We start from the raw sequence: 16,670 nt of genomic DNA on the forward strand, positions 1-16,670 counted from the left end.
GAGAGGCCCTGGTCTTTGTTTACCTTGGTTGCTGGGTCGACGGGCCGCATGGCCTGCTCCCATGGGTCGCCCCCTGGTTGGTTGCTGTCTGGATACCGCGACAACGGCGAGGGTTTGCAAACGGAAATTGCCTTTAATTGATGAATTGATCGTCCGAGATTTGAGGGGGTCTCTTTCATCTACGTAATCTAGTTTCGTTGTCTCGGGGCGGTGGATTGTAGACTTGGTGCTAATATTCACTACCTATATTTGCTTGACTGGCGGCTATTTGCGTGATGTCATGCACTCGCTATCTTCCTGAAGCTCGCTTGTTTGATAATGCCGGGCAACAACCCATGCTTGCCCTACAGTTTTCATCACATCAAATCCTGTTTCTCTTGGATTCCTACTTTCCTTTCAGTTTTGGTTTGCCTAAGGATCTAGCTTGTGAAACCTGCATCGAAGAGTCTAGGGTAACGCAGCTCCCAGGGAACAGATCGTTGGGACGGGCGAGGTTTCACCTACAAGGCTCCCGCATTCCTCCACGAAAAGAATAGGTATGGCGTAATTGTGTCTCGAAGGTCTCTTTAGTCATCATAGATCTGATATATCGTTCTTCACCGCTGGTCTGTTGGCGGTGTATCCCAATAGGAGCAACTAGTCGTTTGGTTAACGCCGCTAGTATTCCTGTGCTGCATTGAGAGGATACTTTGGTATGACATGACAGCAACACAATCGCATTCAGTTTAAAATGGAGTTGGGTATATGAACAAATACACAGCAAACTCGCAATCTTTAAAGTCGCTCAATCGCACACCTAGCCCTCCCACGTCCAACCGTACTTCTCATGAGTCTCACGCAGAACCTCTATCGCTCTATTATAAGCGCAGTCCTTCACCTCCCTCTTGATAACCGCATCAGGAACTATATCCAATCAGTATTGAAAAGTGAATGCAGCTGTGGAAACTCACCTTCTAGGTACCCATGGAATAGCTCTTTCTCGTGCATGAGCTCGACCCGGGGAACTTCCCTGTCACCGACCGCCTCATCCTCAGCATTGACTCGCTCCGCAAACTCGGTCTGCTCGGCCACCAAAATGTCGATACCAGGAACAACCAAGAGTATCCGGTCCGGTAGCGTCTCCTTCTTTGCAAGCACTGGACTAAGTCTGGGGTCCTCAAAATGCTTTGCCCGAGCAGGTCCCGCGTAAGCGTCAAACAGAGGAACAAAGACTCTTGCAGGATCATTCTTGGGCATGTTTGGCGGATGAGGCTTTTCCCAAGGGCTGAGCCGAAGATCAATTGCACCGTAAAAGTTTGTAACGGCCTTGATGGCTGTTGGCGATGGAGCATGGCATGTCTTCTGCTGCGTCGCTGCAAGGGCTAAATTGCCTCCCGCAGAGAACCCGCTCGTGGTCATGAGAGTTGGATCTGCGCCCCATCGTTCCTCAGCATTCTCCTGCAGCCACTTGATAGTTGCATCGGCGTCGTCAATAGCTGCTGGGAAGACGTGCTCAGGCGCTACACGGTATTCGACATCCACGACCACAGCACCCGTCTCTTTCGCTACACGGTCATCGAACCGAGCATGACCCTCTGGCAAGCCTCCAATAAAGGCTCCGGAGTGAAAGTTGACGTGGAGCGGCCGTTTAGCTCTGCCCTTGCCTACACCTGCCGCCTTGAAGATCAAGGCCCGCACATAGCGTCCTGGGACGATAGGCAGATATTCAACTGTAAAAGGACGGTAAAGGAGGCAAGGGATAGTCGCGATAGAGTAGGTGAGAAGAATGGCAGGCTGAAAGACGAGCAGTCGCCAGCGATAACTCCAAGGGAGATTGCGCTGAAAGAGAGCTGCGAGAGTGGGTCGAAACCACGCGTGTAAGTGATGCAAGATGCTCGAGACCATCCTCTCAGTGTGCAAAATGTGTAACTAGTTGGAATATCGGCTCCATGAAAAGTTTATGTTCAAGATGAATGATACGGGATGAGCTGAGGTTGTTGCGAGATATTTGAAGTACAAGTCTGTAAGCGGCGTAACATCACGCCGAATGAAGGACAACGCCAGGCATTCCAACCTGCTTCGTTCATATGTAAATGTCGATAGCATCACTTTCTGGACTCATCATATCCAAGTGAATAACTGATTCGACACCACTTGTACCTGATCGTTAGAGTTACCTGATTGTCAACGCCTGGGTGGTCCTTTGATGAGTGAAGCTTTTCCCTTGCAGCAACTCAAAACTTCCACTCAGCCGTGTGCAACTTTTTCGTGCATGTCCGCACTTATATAACCTCTCCAGTGATCTGGCAGCAAACTCTGATACAGTGACATGTTCTGTACGACTGTTTATAAAAGACTGCGGTACTGTCCCTTGTTTGGTACATACCTCGCCATTCCTAGACAACCTGTATTATCACCAACGCAACAATGGATCTCAACGCAGGTGCAAATTGGTTCTCTATGCTAAGAAAGGGGAGGCCTGTGGTACTGGGATCCCACCCCAGAGAGCCCCAACCTGCGAACGCCTTCCTTGCTCAAATGCCCCTCGATATCCTACTCATCATCGCTAGCTTCCTCCCACTACACGCAGAGCTCATCTTCACCCACACCTGTGTGGCAGTAAAGAAAGCTCTTACGCGCCCAGGTAATGCGGAACGACGACTGGACTGGGACGAGCACTTGGAATATCTGACCGCTGTCATCAGCAATCGGACTGATAGATGGGTTTGCGATGATTGCGACCGAACACATCCCACCTATATGGAAGATTCACATCGAACACCAATGGCCCCGGATTGCTACCGTTTAAATTTCTTTGAGGTCGAGAACCCATGGACCGAGCCCTTCAAACTCCCTTGTCACCGACACGTTCAACTTGCGCTCAAATATCTTCGTTTCGGGCTTCAAAGTACCCAAGAGAAGGCACATCTCGATGAGCTACTAAGCCCAGCTCATCTCACGGAAACCATTCACGACTCTCCAAGCCCAACGCGTGGTAGAGGAAGTATCAGACTTGAGCAATGCTACTACCCCAAGGTTGCTCATGGCCGATACCTCATTCTCTACACTTGCACGTACACCCCACCGGAGGCTCACTGGGGCCTGTCACCAATTCTCAAAGCCTGCAAGCATCGGAGCGTCCGCTTTTACCGCAGCGAGAAGGAGCTGTCGGTGTTGAATCACCTAGAACTCAACCTGTTCCTTCATAGGAATTCACCTCGCGCACCGAGGCTGTCTAGGGTAGACAAAGTCGACTGGTCCTGCTCCGACTGCGAGACAGACTTGGAGGCGTATTGGAACGGCTCGTCGGTGATAATGAAGGTCTGGCGGGATCTGGGAACCGAAGGATCTCCGTTCGCAACGGACTGGAAGCGACAAATAGGCGACTATAGATTAAGCACGTCCAGGATTCCAACAGATAGACAGTGGGGGAGCGTCCGCGAATCCTATGAAAGGGGCGAGCAGCAGCAAGAAACAAGCCAAAGTCTCCTTTAGGCCAGGCTGATCGTCGAGATTACGCCTGGGATTGGATAGTCTGGAGGTTGTAGTGTTTTGCCTTGGCCCATCATATACACCAGAAGAACTAGATTTGCTCACTAAAGTTACATTACATTTGGACGCAATTATATCTGATCATTCACTCATCCCTTAAGATGTAAAACCAAACCCAAGTTCGAAGAGCTCATCCTTTGATACTTTGCCTCGTCCTAGACATTGGTAGAATAGAGTATGGCGATTCCGGTGTACAGCTTCCAAGCTCATCATTATAAAGAAGTGACTAGGTGAAAAGGGGGATCAAATTCCCCATTGCTCCCGAGATAATGGATCTGTGTGCTCGGGTCCATGCTTAGTGACTTATAAATAGACCTCACCCATTCGTCTGCCGTGCCTGTTTTATAGACAGCAACTATAAACCGTCGGGGAAGCATAAAAGACCCACAGCGCTTGGGGAGTGAGAACTGTCAGGAATTAGCCATAATCCTGCTAGTTGGGGCTGCTACTCACCTCGTGGAACATGGCAAGGATCCCCTTAACCCCCTCGACGGTCTCTGGGTACCACAACCGCTGCCACGTCTGTCCGTCCCTTCCCGTAATCTTGATGGGGATTTCCGCTAAAAGGCCTTGGTCGACAAGACAACCGACTCCAGAACGTTCACGTACACTGGTCCAAAAGCGATATAGCCTCCATGGAACTGTGATGCAGAATACTGTAGACTCCCACCTGGAAGAGTCCTCGCCCACTCTGATCAAAGATTCCGCACAAAGAAGATCCAAATTCCGCTTACATTCGTCATATGGGCAACCTTCGGCCATGTTCCAGGCAAAGAAAGCTCCCGCACCTCGTACAAGCCCCCGACGGAGGTCGTGAAAGTCGTCCAGCTTTCGAGTGATAAAGGAGACTCTTCTCACCAGGTGGTGGAACTTACATGCATTCGACAAGGTCGCCAGACCTAGGTCGCTTTGGAAGGGTCCCCAGTCTCTTTCGAATGCGATGCCGATCGTGTAGCCCTTCGAGAACCAGAATCGCTCCCATACGCCTTTGTGCCATTCCTCCGAGTCCATGGTCAGGACTTCGGGACCTCCGCGTGTGGCCTGGCCGAAGGAACCCGCTACAACTCGCTCGCACTCCTTGATAGTAGATGACTCGAGCTTCTTTAGAACGATATTTGACGCAGTGTACTGATCAAAATCATCTTCGGGGCGTGCTTGATCCATGACATCTACGCCCCCATCGAGGTGGCCAGTAGTGAATGAAGAGCTGGATCCTATTTCACTGAAACACTCGTTCCTTGAGCCAGTATCCCAAGCCGATTCGTCATTAGAATATTCTTCAAGTTGAAGCCTCGAACTCGTTGGCGTTGGGTTTGAATCAACAAAGTCGGTGATGTCGTCGTGATTTGGGTAGCTGAGCATGGTTTGCGTCCCTTGGCTTCTAGTTGTAAGTGAACCCTGGCGTCGCGTTTCAAACGATCCTGCTCAGCATTGTTAGGGACGGCGTGTTGAGTACCTTATGTCACATCTGGACACATACCTTCGAGTGAGTCCTTACTTCCAACTTCGCTTACGTCCTCTTCACAGCTGCTGTCGTACATTTCGTCCCTTGTCCTCATGCTTACAACACTCTCTACTATCTGTTGTGAGCAGATGGTGCGCAGATCATCTGCGATGGCAGCCAACTCTGCGACGGGGCTGGTTCTTTCCGTCTGCTGCATCGTGTTGTGGTCCCGGGACAAGTTCTTGAGCAGTGCTTCTATCCCCTCGATCCGTTCATGTATGCTCTCGAGTTTGTGTGCTTGCGCATCGGAGGCTTCAGAATAACGTTTTTCATGACGGGTGAGCTTCTCGTGGGTCAGATTGACCATGATCCTACGGGAACATTAGGAGTTAGAGCGAGATCTCCATAGTGACGCTCTCAAACAGAACCACTCACGTGTTAATACTGAGAATCCATCTTTCCACCTCCTTTCGGTGACGTTCATGCGACTTTCTCAGATCATTAAGTTTTAGGAGGATCTTAGTGATTTCCCCCCAGTCCTCCACCTCCGTTTGTCGGAACCGTTCAAGACACTTGTTCGTCTTGAGCAACGCCTTTTCATACTTTTTGCAGTGTGACGTTGCCTTGACTATAAGCTGACCATCAGACCCTTTGATGTTGTTAATGCTCTGGAGCACTTGGTCCCACGTGGCTAGCTCCTCTTGCAGCTGTTTGAGCACCTTGGGGTCTTGGGCGGCGCGCTTTGTTTCGCTTATTTCGCCAACAACCTTGCAGATTCTGGAGTTGAGGCTCGTTACGGCTGGTAGTATGAGGGAGAAGAGCCCGACAGCACCTGAAATGCCGTCCATTTGCTTCCGTCGTCGTGGTCGTCAATGTATGAAGTGAGTAGAGAAAGAGGGAATGTCTTTGTGTCATCAAACGCCTGGACTTTTTAAGATGAATAAGATTAATCGGAATTTCCAGAATTCCTCGAGCGGAGTTTATATGTCTTTACACACCTAGTGTATCAAAACGAGGCTGGCATACCCTCCAAGTTGCTTACTGCAGGATGAGTTGTCTGTCTGCCCTGCGATATACCTGCAGCAATCTAGTCAATGTTTCACTCTAGCCATTGGGAAGGCATCCGAGTGTCGAGGCAGTGTCTAGTTGCTGCAGTTCATAGCCACATGCTGACATGATGATGTATCGGTGAAGTTGTAGATGGACCAAAATGACCTTGTGCAGGACAACGCATGCAACTGCACGAGCTGAACGAGACATGAAAGCCCAACGTCGCATCAAATGACATACAAATACATACAATGTTATGAATTTACATGATTTGGCCAATACCCACGCCATGACGTACCAACAACCCCAATCCTCACATCCCTATGACTTGTGTTGCAACTCTGCCATGCCATCTAAGCTTCACTCCTACTTCCCACATTCACAACACATCCACCGAACAAACATTTCAACAACAGACTATCCTAACCAGCCACTCAGATTCTTATCCTTATCAATCTCTGATCCTCATTAATCCCAAACCGCCACGGAGGCCATGGTGCGGCCCGGTCCCTGCATCTGCATCCCTAGCGGCCCGCCAAACCGATCCCTCGGGTCGTGTTAGTCGAACGTCTACCCTTTCTTGTAAGCGGAAAGACATGACTCGGGAGACAAGGTTTTAGTACAGTCGGAATACGAGGAGCGGACTTCATGTGCTTGATTATAAAATATCAATCATGTTTCCTGCAGCCTTGGCGAGCCGCTGATGGGTTCCCTCAGATAGTTTCACAACTCAATGATTCCCAGAACCAGCAGAGACAAGAAAAAAAGATGGTTGGTACATGTCCAAATGCCATATATGCTTATTCATTTCCAAACCAGACCTTTATAAAACCGCCCAGTTGTTTAACACACAATAGTAACCTCTCCTCCAAATAACGCCGTGCCACGCTATGTCAGGTTCCCCAACCCCATGACTGAAACTCCAACCGCTTACCAGATCGTGACAATTTCAGAGAATAAAAAAACATGCAAATAGTGATTGTATAATAGGTGTTATGGTTGTTGCGTATTCGATTGTTGTGTACTAGATTGTTGTGTATCCGGTTGCTGAGTATTTGAGTGTGATCGCGATCGGCCACCGGACTCGCCTGTCCCTGGCCGGTGCGTGTCTGTCTGGCCCACAAAGTGATCGTTCGGACCGTGGAATCCATGCATCTCCTCGTTTACGATACTCAGATTGCTCTGACCGAGTGATTCACTTCGTACTCGCTGTCCGCCAGATAGACGTTGAGTTACTGGTGGCCGGGCTGGGGCGCTGATAGTGCTGCTAGAGGATCGTCTTCGCTCGTCCAGAGGAGGAAATACGACAGATGAAGGCGAGCTTGGTAATTCCGGTATCCAAGGTATTGCCTCGAGTTCCATCGGAGGAGAATTGGGCATCACTCCAGGAGTCCCGTCAGAATTCTCAGAAGCGTTGCTCCACTGTCGAACGTGGGTGTAAGCGTGCGTATCAGTACTTGAGCGGTTCCTTGTTGACGCCGAGACTTGGCTGAATCTTTGTTGACCAACAGCTGCCGCATTAAAGTAATCTTCCCGGTTGCCCATAGCATCGAAGCTGGTGTGTCTGCTATTTCCCGCGCTGCCTGATACTGCGTGGTAACCTTCCGCTCCAGGAGTGGGATTGTTGGAGCTCGGATCGGGGCTCGCAAGGTTGTACGGTGAAGGGGTCCCGGAATCCGGACCGGGGTTTGCTGGTCTCGGAGGGGGGGCTATCAACGGGTTGGCGCTCCACTCATCAACTTGCGAGTCCGTCGACTTGAACTCCTTCACAGGTGGTCGTGCGGTGGAGCGATTGGAGGGTTCAGACACCTTTGAGGTGCTGACAGCTCGGACGACCTTGTTTAGATGGCGGATGATGATGTATGCCGCCACCAGTACGATAATGAGAAATCCAATAGAACCGGCCACGATGCCCACGAGTGTTGTTGTTGGGAGTCCGCCACCGCCTTTATCATCGTCGTCCGCAGTCAATGTTGGGCTGCTCTTGGGAATAGCAGAGGGGAAGAATTTGAGTACCGCCTGGTTTTCGTCGCTACCGTCGCGGACTGTAGGAAGCTCCGTGGGCATAGTTGGGGTTGAGACGGTAATGTCGGTTGTCTTGTAAGTCGTTTCGGAGCCGTCTTCGGTGGTGGTAATAACGATGGTATTCGTGATCGTCACGGGTTTTGTAGAATAGCACTGATTAACGCCACAGGCCATACCGCTGTTGCAGCACCCATAACTCAGTGAAGATGGGCAGAGATACTGGCTCGCCGGGCAGCCGTACGTATATGCTACGCCCGCCGGTGGGAAGCAATTACCGCCCGTACTGCACACATAACCGTCCGGACAGCATCCCGCTATTATATGTAAGCCTTGGTCCGTAAAGAGTCTCGATAAAACCCACCTCCGAAGACGGCTTCGCATTGGTACCATCCAACCCTCGTTCCCTGGCATGTCACAGGGCCTTTCGTAACCGCAAAGCAGCTTTCCTTCGCGCAGTCGTAACCTTCCGGGCAGCATCCACCATCGAGGCTGGACGCGCACAGCTTCTCGCCCGCGCCGCACTGCTCCTTATCTCGCCGTTCCAACACAGCGGGCGCTGTGATCTGGGCCTTCTTCTCGATCCGGTGAACCCCATCGTGTCTCCTGTAGTCGGCCGCCTCAATACTGGTGGCCCAGAGGGCAGCTAGTAGCAAGGCGACACACGAGCGACACCCCCAGTTCCTCATCTCGTGCGCTCATGGAACTGAGGGGGATGCGACGTCGATGAGAGAAATTTCGCGAAACCGTGTGGGACGCAGATCATGGACGAATTTGCCAGCCGGGTAATTTCAGCTCCTCAAATCGGGCTATTGTCGCAAGTGCTCAATAAAGAGGGCACTGGAGGGACGTGGGCTGGATCGATGGGTTTCGGCTCGCGACAACCACCGCAAATCAAATGCGACACTTTCAATATTCACACAGAACAAATTAAAAATGATGAAAGAAGAGGAAAAGGAGGGAAGAGTCAGATGTAGCGAGAGATTCCAAACCGTCAGCAATGGAGGCCTTAGAGGCTTATCCGTGGCCGGGGGGTCAAGGGATGCTACGCCACGGGGGAGCAGCAGAGGCTTCTGTCATCCCAGAACTCTGGCGTCTATAGGGCTGAGCGAAAAGTCCACCGAACCGTAGGCGCGGGTCGTTTTGGTTGGATGAACAGGCTACCCGAGCACCCAGCGCGGTCCTGAGACGTGAGAAATAATTCCTCTTCAGGTTACCGTCATGGGTCCAACGTGGAGATTGATGAGGGCCCAGAGTGAGAATGGAACGGTGAGGGAACTGAAGATGACGGGACTAGAGGACGACAGCGAAGAGTAAGCGATGAGAAAGACACGCGGCGGCTCAGGTTCCTGCGGGGACAAGTCAAGCTGAAACAGAACCGACACCATCAATCGTGAGCCGCAAGAGCATCAGAGACAAGAGGCGCAGGCCATGCGGCACTACCGTCGCTGGATATTCGCTCGCAAATCGCATTCGCCCGGGTTGTTGGTGTCGCAGCAGCAGCAGCACGTCTTGGATTCGTCAACGAAGCACCGCCCCAACCCTCCAGTCTCGCTGCTGCTCTATTCTCATCTCCATCCTCCGCTGCAGGTCTACTTCCGCCATTGGCCGGCGGCATGAAGCTCGCAAGCTCTAGCGGTAGGCTGTGAGCAAAGAGGTGTCCTCGCTCGGGAAAGATGGTGCGCCTGGTGCATTGGCACTGCTACCGTGGCAGCCATTGAGAGGCCTTGTTGGTCTGCTTGTCAGACAAGGCCACGAATCAGAAGACCTATACGGGGCATACCCAGGTCAATAATCGACAACGAGGGCCTCATTCGACACCGAGTGCTGGGATTTGGGGGCCGAGAACCTCATGCGCAGAGACTAAGAGAGGAAGTGTGTTGCGAGGCGTTGCGTTGGTTCAAGGTTGCGATGAGGTGCGCATTTCGGCCGTGGTTTCTGCCGTGTCAGGTGACCACCCTCAAAGGCAGGCGAGTGCAATTCCATTGTGAGAGATAAATGAGCTTCTCCCCATAATAACGCACCATGAGGATGAGATGCATACCTGCCACTCGATTAACCAGGCTCTTACAAGAGGGCAACATGAGTACATGATGCTTCTCGCGAGTTTTATTACATGCTCCACTCTCGCTCGCTTCTTGCTGACGATACCCTCGTTTGTTTCAGAGGCTCACCATCACCCTCGCCTCTCTCTCCCCAACGAAACTTTGGATCAAAGAAACGCTCATGCACAGCCAATCTGCTTGGTGACACAGCTTCTCACAAGCCTCTCTCTGTACACGATTTGGCACCTCGGGATGGCTTGGTAAGCTCCGAACCGACGCCGAGGACGTTCAACCACGGCGATTTATCCCAAAATAGCACAGCTAGCATGTGGGTCCCGTCATCTGAGAGTTTGGGCAAAATAGCTTCCACTGCAGAACTAACGGAGCCGAAAAAGACCTACCAAAGAGAGGTTAGGTGGGTGGTTTCTTTTTAAGTCTCTTCTAATGCGCCTGGTCGGTCTTTAGGTATTCGGACAGAAGAGAGTTTGATTTCAGGGGCATTGTATAAAGTGATCACTTGATCAGGCATTCGCTGAGCTCCCTATATCACCATGTCCCAGGTCGGACTCTGCCGGCTGGTGGAGGCTGGAGCGTTGACGATCCGGGGCATGGCTTACCGGCCCAGGAAGGCAAAGGGACTTTGGGTTGACGCTTGGAGCCGATGAAACCACGCGCCGAGAAACTGCGGATCTCGTGAATTAATGAGGGGCATTTCATCGCGTCGTTTTCCACAGGTCTCGAGTTGCTTCCTCCAACGTTTCTTCAAGTTCAAGTTTGGAAGAATGATTTCCCAGGTCTACCCAAGAGAACTCTCACCACGGTGAAACCCGATCGCCGATGTGTCGGTCAAGGTGAGGGCCCTAAAAAGGTTCCAGAAGCAAGTCGTCAAGGTTTTTCCTTGCGGCAGGGGCCAAGGGGAATGGATGAGGTTGGCTTCTGATTAGATCATGAGATGAAGCTGCGGTTCATCAGACCAGATCGCGTCACATCACATCAACGCCCGCTGCCGATTCTGCTTGCGGGCGGTGGAATGCCCATGCTGAATCGCAAACCTCGTTCGAAATACCGCGTGAACGTGCAAAAGCCGGCTGGAGGCGCATCGTGAGCTTACCCGTCCACACACACTCGCCATGCTCCATTTCCTCGTGGCTGCATCGGGCATCGGGTCGGGGGCCAAGCATCGTGCCGCGGCCCTCGAGCTGTGGCTCGTGACTGGTCGGTCAATGTGACAACGGACAGGGTCCTCCAACCATTGTTACATGGTGGTTAGTCAAAGTCAGTGACTCCTCCTTCCAGGAAAAAATGGCGGAGTGTTAGCACCAAGAACTTTGTCGGGTCATAGAGACGTAATTTAGAGTAAAATGAATAAATAGAAGTACAAAATAAATAGAATAGACTCTAAAATCTTAACATACGAGCTTATTTTTATAGCCATAAGCCTTATATCCTATGATTTTGCGGATTCAACACCTACCTAGGTGCTCGGGGGAGAGGTGTGCCATTTTTTCTTGGGCCACTACCTACTACGTAGGTACTGCAGACTCCAACGCCAGACCCTGAGACAGTGGCCAATGGCCTCTGGAGCTGTCCCGTCTCCAGATCGTCGCTTCGAGCCCGTGTTTCGTGTGATCGGCCGCCGCCGTCGCAATCACCCTCTTGGCATCGCCATCACTCCGCATTTTGGAGTCCGGTTACCCAAGAGCTGCTCGAGGCACTGAGACAATGTCTCATGGCTGTTGGGTCCAGAAGCGTCTTGACCCCATTTTCTTTTTTCCATGCTTCTGCTGCAATGGCTTCTCGTCTGCATTGTCGGTCAGCAGATGGGGCCCACCCAGCATTGTCGTGAGGGCCGGCTGTAGTATTCCTTTTTGTTCCTGCGCAAGCGAAGGGATCAAACTTTGCCCCATCGTCACTCATCAAACCACAGGGGCGACGATCGCCCCTTTCCATCATTTCCCTAACCAGACGGGACGGTTCCCTTCATCTCAGCTGTCGATGATCTGGTCTCTTGTAGCATCAGAATCGGGATGGGTGCAGCCGAAAGGCAACCGGAACGCGGGGGAAGGCAGCGGACGGCAGCGCCCATGTTTTTGATGGCTTGCGAATCGACCAGGTTTCCCTTTTGCCGCGCCTGTTAGGATGGGTAGCCCATCACCATTTCAAACCCAAATAGGCTGGGCGCCGGCCGTGCGATGCTCGTTGACTCGAGGCACCATGCAACGTGCCGAGATGGCAGCTTCTTTACCCCGGATTTTCCAAGACGCTGGGGAAGGCAATGCCAGGGCCAGGTGTTTGTGATCCTTTTCGATACTGCAGGGACTTGGAAGATGCCTGAAGGACAGATTGACTTGGCAATTGATGCTCTTCTGTGTTAGCTCTCAAGAATTTAACGTTTGAGCTTGGGAAGTCGGATTTCGGGTGGCGTTCTATGAGTGCCCAAAAGAGGATCCCATTGATGCAGCTGTCAATTCAGTGTTGGAGGAAAAGTCACCTGCTCGCGGGAGCGGGGGCGTGGGCGTACTGTGAGAGATGGGATAAACACTATGCTGACACTGTACTCTTCACACAATCTCGACTGTCGACACAGTCCCAATATCATCACCCCCCTGCTGCCACGAGGTTCCTCCAACTCTCCCCGGTCCACCCGTCGTCAACCAACCCCTGCAACGTCGTGGTGCTCATCCCCCCAAACCTTCCCCCAATGTTGCCCCAGAGCTCCCCGTAACGTAAAATCTTTCAGGGGCTCCAGCTTGCTCCAGCTCCCAGGCCCTCTCCAGTTCTTCAGCGGTCACTCGAGTCAACTGCAGCGCCCGTAACCCCGCAAGCTAACGGAGCTTCACTTGACCCGACAGGGCAAAGGCGTCCAGGGATCAGGCAGGGGTGGCCCATGATTGCCCACGGTCACGATGGTGTGCAGAGATGGATGGGAACCGGACGGGACCCAAGCAAGCCAAGGCCCTTCTGTTGGTGTGCTTCTTGGGACCGAACCATGACGCCCCCGAGACGCGCGAGGCATCCATTTTTGGTTCCTTACATCTTCTTTTCCTCCTTCTTTTTCTCCCGCTGCTTCCTTTTCCTCGAGGGCATCCGTCTCTCCGTGACTCGACTCTCAAGACTCCCGTCAACTCAAACACCAAGACGAGGGTGGACTCGACATCGCCAAGATCCTCGCTCCGTCTCCCGTCTCCCGCCTCCGCGCTCGCCCTCTCCACGATCCTCGGCTTCGTCTGGTTACTCCCGGACTTTATTTTCCCCCTCCTCCCTCCCCACACCCACGTAAATCAGTTATTCAATAACACCGCCATCGTCCGACCCTCGGCTTCCTTTCCTGTTCCAAGACAAATAAATCTCCCAACTGTCTTGTGCATGGGCGCCTGCAGCTTCTTGATCAGATCGCCTCTGGTCTTCTTGTACAAGACCATGCTTGATTGCCTCTGCTAGACGGCCGGATGGAAAACGCCTGATTGATTATCTGATCCTTTGATCGCCTCGCCACCAACAAATCTCCATCATGTTGCTGTACACCCGACTCGCACCGCCCAAGGTCCCCAAAAAGCGCTCGCGCGCAGGTACGTCGAAGCCCCTACAGCGCATTCTGTTGCACCGCATTCTCCATGTTATAAGCATAAAACGAACGTTGCTGACTTGTCATGGATGGTTCGTCGGCGCACAGGATGTAGTTATTGGTAAGTTCCATGATCCACACCTGCAATTCAAAATCGTCTCACTAACATTGCCTTTTTGCAGCAAAGAAAAGGTGATTTCACCATACAAGACGGCCTTTTTGTGGTTGGTCTAACCTCTCTGCTATAGAAGAAGAAATGCGACGAAATTCGACCTGCCTGCGCGCGCTGCCAGGAACGCGGCCAGGAGTGCGTTTACGAACCCGTTCGCCCTCGACAGCGGCGCAAGCGTGAGACCACCGCCGCTTTCTCTCCTTTCGACACCAACTCCTCCTCGGGTTCAGACCGAGCTCAGCCTTTGGATGGCGACGTTCCAATCCGGCAATGGAAGGAGGATGCTCAGGATAAATCGGCCGACGAGGACTCGCTGGACGAGGAGGCTCCCATTGTCACGCAGCCATCCGTCTGCAGCGATCTCCCTCTCAAGGCTTCCCTCGTCAATCCCATGGATAACCTCCTAGGTTGGAGCCCTGGAGACCTGCCAGTCGTATCCCCAATTGACTCGATCGATTTCCAATTGCCTGTGTTTGACGATGGCATTGCCGTTCAACACATTGAGAACAGCGAGGAGGAGGATATCGAGGAGGTAATCCGTCGCGAATCCATCATCAGCATTCCTACTACGACCTACGCTGCGACCTACTCCAATGCGTACGCGCCTCGAAGCCCCTCTCTAGCCCTCATTGCGCCTGTCCCAGCGCCGTCTCCACGATTCGAGTTTTGTTCTCCGGTATTCTCCGAGTTCTCCGACCGAACCAACAGGCGCGCCTTGGTAGACCACTTCTGCAATGTTCTGTCACATCTCATTGTTTTCCGGGAGGAGCGCGGGAATCCTTTCCAGCAGCTCGTTCTCCCGCTCTGCCAGGACAGTCAGGCCGTTACAAACGCCGTATTTGCTCTAGCAAGCGCTCACTTGGAATATCGGGGTGTCACCAATGACGAAAAGAGCGTTTATTTCCACAACAAAGCCATTCAAGGCCTTGCGCGCTTGATCCAGAAGGGAGCAGGAGTTAATCGAAATGAACTCTTGGCGGCCATCATGCTTCTGGTTTACTACGAAGTGGTGAGTAAAGTCTTGGCATCTCTGATTCGCTTACTAACAACGTCATAGTTGGTTCAGAAAGGCCGATCGAACATTGTAGATGGCCATCTCAAAGGTGCCATGACTATCATGAGCCACAATGAAACAGCCACTGATCCCACGGGCATCTTTTTGGAGCGAGTATGTGACTCTTTCGTGATCATGATGAATTTGAATGAATTACTAATATTTGGCAGGCATTCCGCTTTTATGATGTGATTGCGGCACTCTCGTTTGGCACTGCTCCCTTGGGCAGTGCTCCAGGAGCCAACTACCTTACACCATTCCCTCCTCTGGATTCAGGTGGCGGTATGTCTCCTCTCAACAGTGTCGACACTCTCCTTGGAATGGCCACTTCTCTCTGGCCTATTATTCATCGCCTTTCGAACCTACTTGCTCTTAAGGATCAGCTTGACGCTGCTGTTACCAACGGAGAAGTGAACAAGGTTGCGGTTCTCAGGACGGAATTCGAAATCTCGGCGTCAGCTATCGAATCCGCCCTGGAAGAATGGCATCCCGCTCTGCCTGAAGGCTCAGTCCTCAGCCAAAACCCCGAGGAATTGACCCCAGAGCAGACGACAGAAAGGAGTCGACTACAGAGTATCCTCAGCAACGCTCTTTCTTACCGTCACTCTGCCTTTGTCTACCTTTACCGCACCATCTACAGCTACCCGCGCAACCACCCACTCGTCCAACGCCACACCCACATTAGTCTCACTCACTGTGTGGGAACTGTCAGCAATACCGGCCCGATGAGTGCTCTTCTCTGGCCACTCTTTGTGGCAGCTTGTGAGGCTACCACACTTGCCGACCGTGACCTGGCACGTCAAACCTTCATCGCTATCAACCGTCGACAGGGTATGACAAATATTGAGCGTGCGTGGACAATTGCGCAGGAGGTATGGCGGCGTGCGGACAAGGCTGAGATGATGCATCAGCAAGAGGAGGCGACAGCCATGGGCGTCAGGAGCGGCGGAGATCTATGGAGGAGAGTGAGCGCTGACATGGGGGTGACGATTGTTTTTGGATAGGCAAGCAGCGAGTCAGGGATACTTTTAAGGGTGGCGGACTGGTGATACCCATCCAGCGAATTCGCAAGCTGGACACTTTGGAGTTGAAGGAAACGGACCGATACAGGTTTAAAAGGCACGAAATGATGGATATGGCGTTGGATATGTAGGGTTGAGGCTCTACTAATGAAGCGAATAGGAAGGCTATCTGTTTTAGCTTGTATGTATGTACGAACGGGCGGCGACAAGTCCAGCTATGGAATATATTGTCTTGCTTTGCACCATCATGAGTCTCGATGCTTGTCTGTGGATCTCGATCTCGGTCGCCACTGCAAGTCGAGGATAACTCTCCAACAGGCGAGTGAGAGTCAGCCAACAGCACTCCATAACATGACTGTGCATGATGATCTGCATGGGCAATGCATCTTGTCATTTATCCAGTCCCAGGCAATTGGATACAAGTAAGCTTGATACTTGATTGAAACATGACCAGATCTTGACTTTGACTCGTAAGATGTCCATTGTTATTAGCTAAAACCTGCTCTCATAGCCAGCCTCTATTCGTATGTGATTCATCCAGGTTGGCAGATGTGAAGCCACAGGAACTCGACATGCACAATGTGACTAACAAGATGACATGAAGGTGTGACAATTGGCTGTGCCCCCTCCCCGCAAACAACCTAATCTGAACTCGATGGCTCGGGGCTCCGCTGTCTTTCGTCCGGACTCTGGAACCCCATTGTCTGAGCCATTCGGCTTACTCGGGGTGGCTGCCGGATGGCGGGATGGGACAGGTGTCTAGCG

At 52.0% G+C, this 16,670-nt stretch overlaps 3 protein-coding genes and 1 pseudogene across 4 annotated transcripts, besides 1 other annotated feature; 1 reads left to right on the top strand and 3 right to left on the bottom strand.

Moving 5' to 3' along the window:
- Positions 1-796: 796 nt before the first annotated feature.
- Positions 797-1,908, bottom strand: NCS57_00015000 (annotated as a pseudogene). The gene is made up of 2 exons: positions 951-1,908; positions 797-903 (listed from the first exon to the last, which is right to left on the bottom strand).
- Positions 797-1,908: a sequence feature.
- Positions 1,909-4,091: 2,183 nt separating this feature from the next.
- NCS57_00015100 (uncharacterized protein) lies at positions 4,092-5,823 on the bottom strand (the record flags this gene model as incomplete). Its single annotated transcript, XM_053050241.1, has 4 exons — positions 4,092-4,141; positions 4,407-4,952; positions 5,012-5,346; positions 5,411-5,823. The coding sequence occupies 4 exons, from the start codon at positions 5,821-5,823 to the stop codon at positions 4,092-4,094; spliced, it is 1,344 nt and encodes a 447-aa protein (XP_052918756.1).
- Positions 5,824-7,018: 1,195 nt separating this feature from the next.
- Positions 7,019-8,736, bottom strand: NCS57_00015200 (uncharacterized protein; the record flags this gene model as incomplete). The annotated part of the gene is made up of 2 exons (XM_053050242.1): positions 7,019-8,364; positions 8,412-8,736. The coding sequence occupies 2 exons, from the start codon at positions 8,734-8,736 to the stop codon at positions 7,019-7,021; spliced, it is 1,671 nt and encodes a 556-aa protein (XP_052918757.1).
- A 4,867-nt stretch (positions 8,737-13,603) lies between these two features.
- NCS57_00015300 (Zn(2)-C6 fungal-type domain-containing protein) lies at positions 13,604-15,887 on the top strand (the record flags this gene model as incomplete). Its single annotated transcript, XM_053050243.1, has 6 exons — positions 13,604-13,661; positions 13,766-13,778; positions 13,840-13,849; positions 13,906-14,838; positions 14,887-14,997; positions 15,054-15,887. 6 exons carry the CDS (start codon positions 13,604-13,606, stop codon positions 15,885-15,887), a joined length of 1,959 nt encoding a protein of 652 aa, XP_052918758.1.
- Between the last annotated feature and the right edge of the window lie 783 nt (positions 15,888-16,670).

This window comes from Fusarium keratoplasticum, chromosome 1, assembly GCF_025433545.1.
Source record: "Fusarium keratoplasticum isolate Fu6.1 chromosome 1, whole genome shotgun sequence".
In the NCBI taxonomy this organism is placed as follows: Eukaryota; Fungi; Ascomycota; class Sordariomycetes; order Hypocreales; family Nectriaceae; genus Fusarium; species Fusarium keratoplasticum.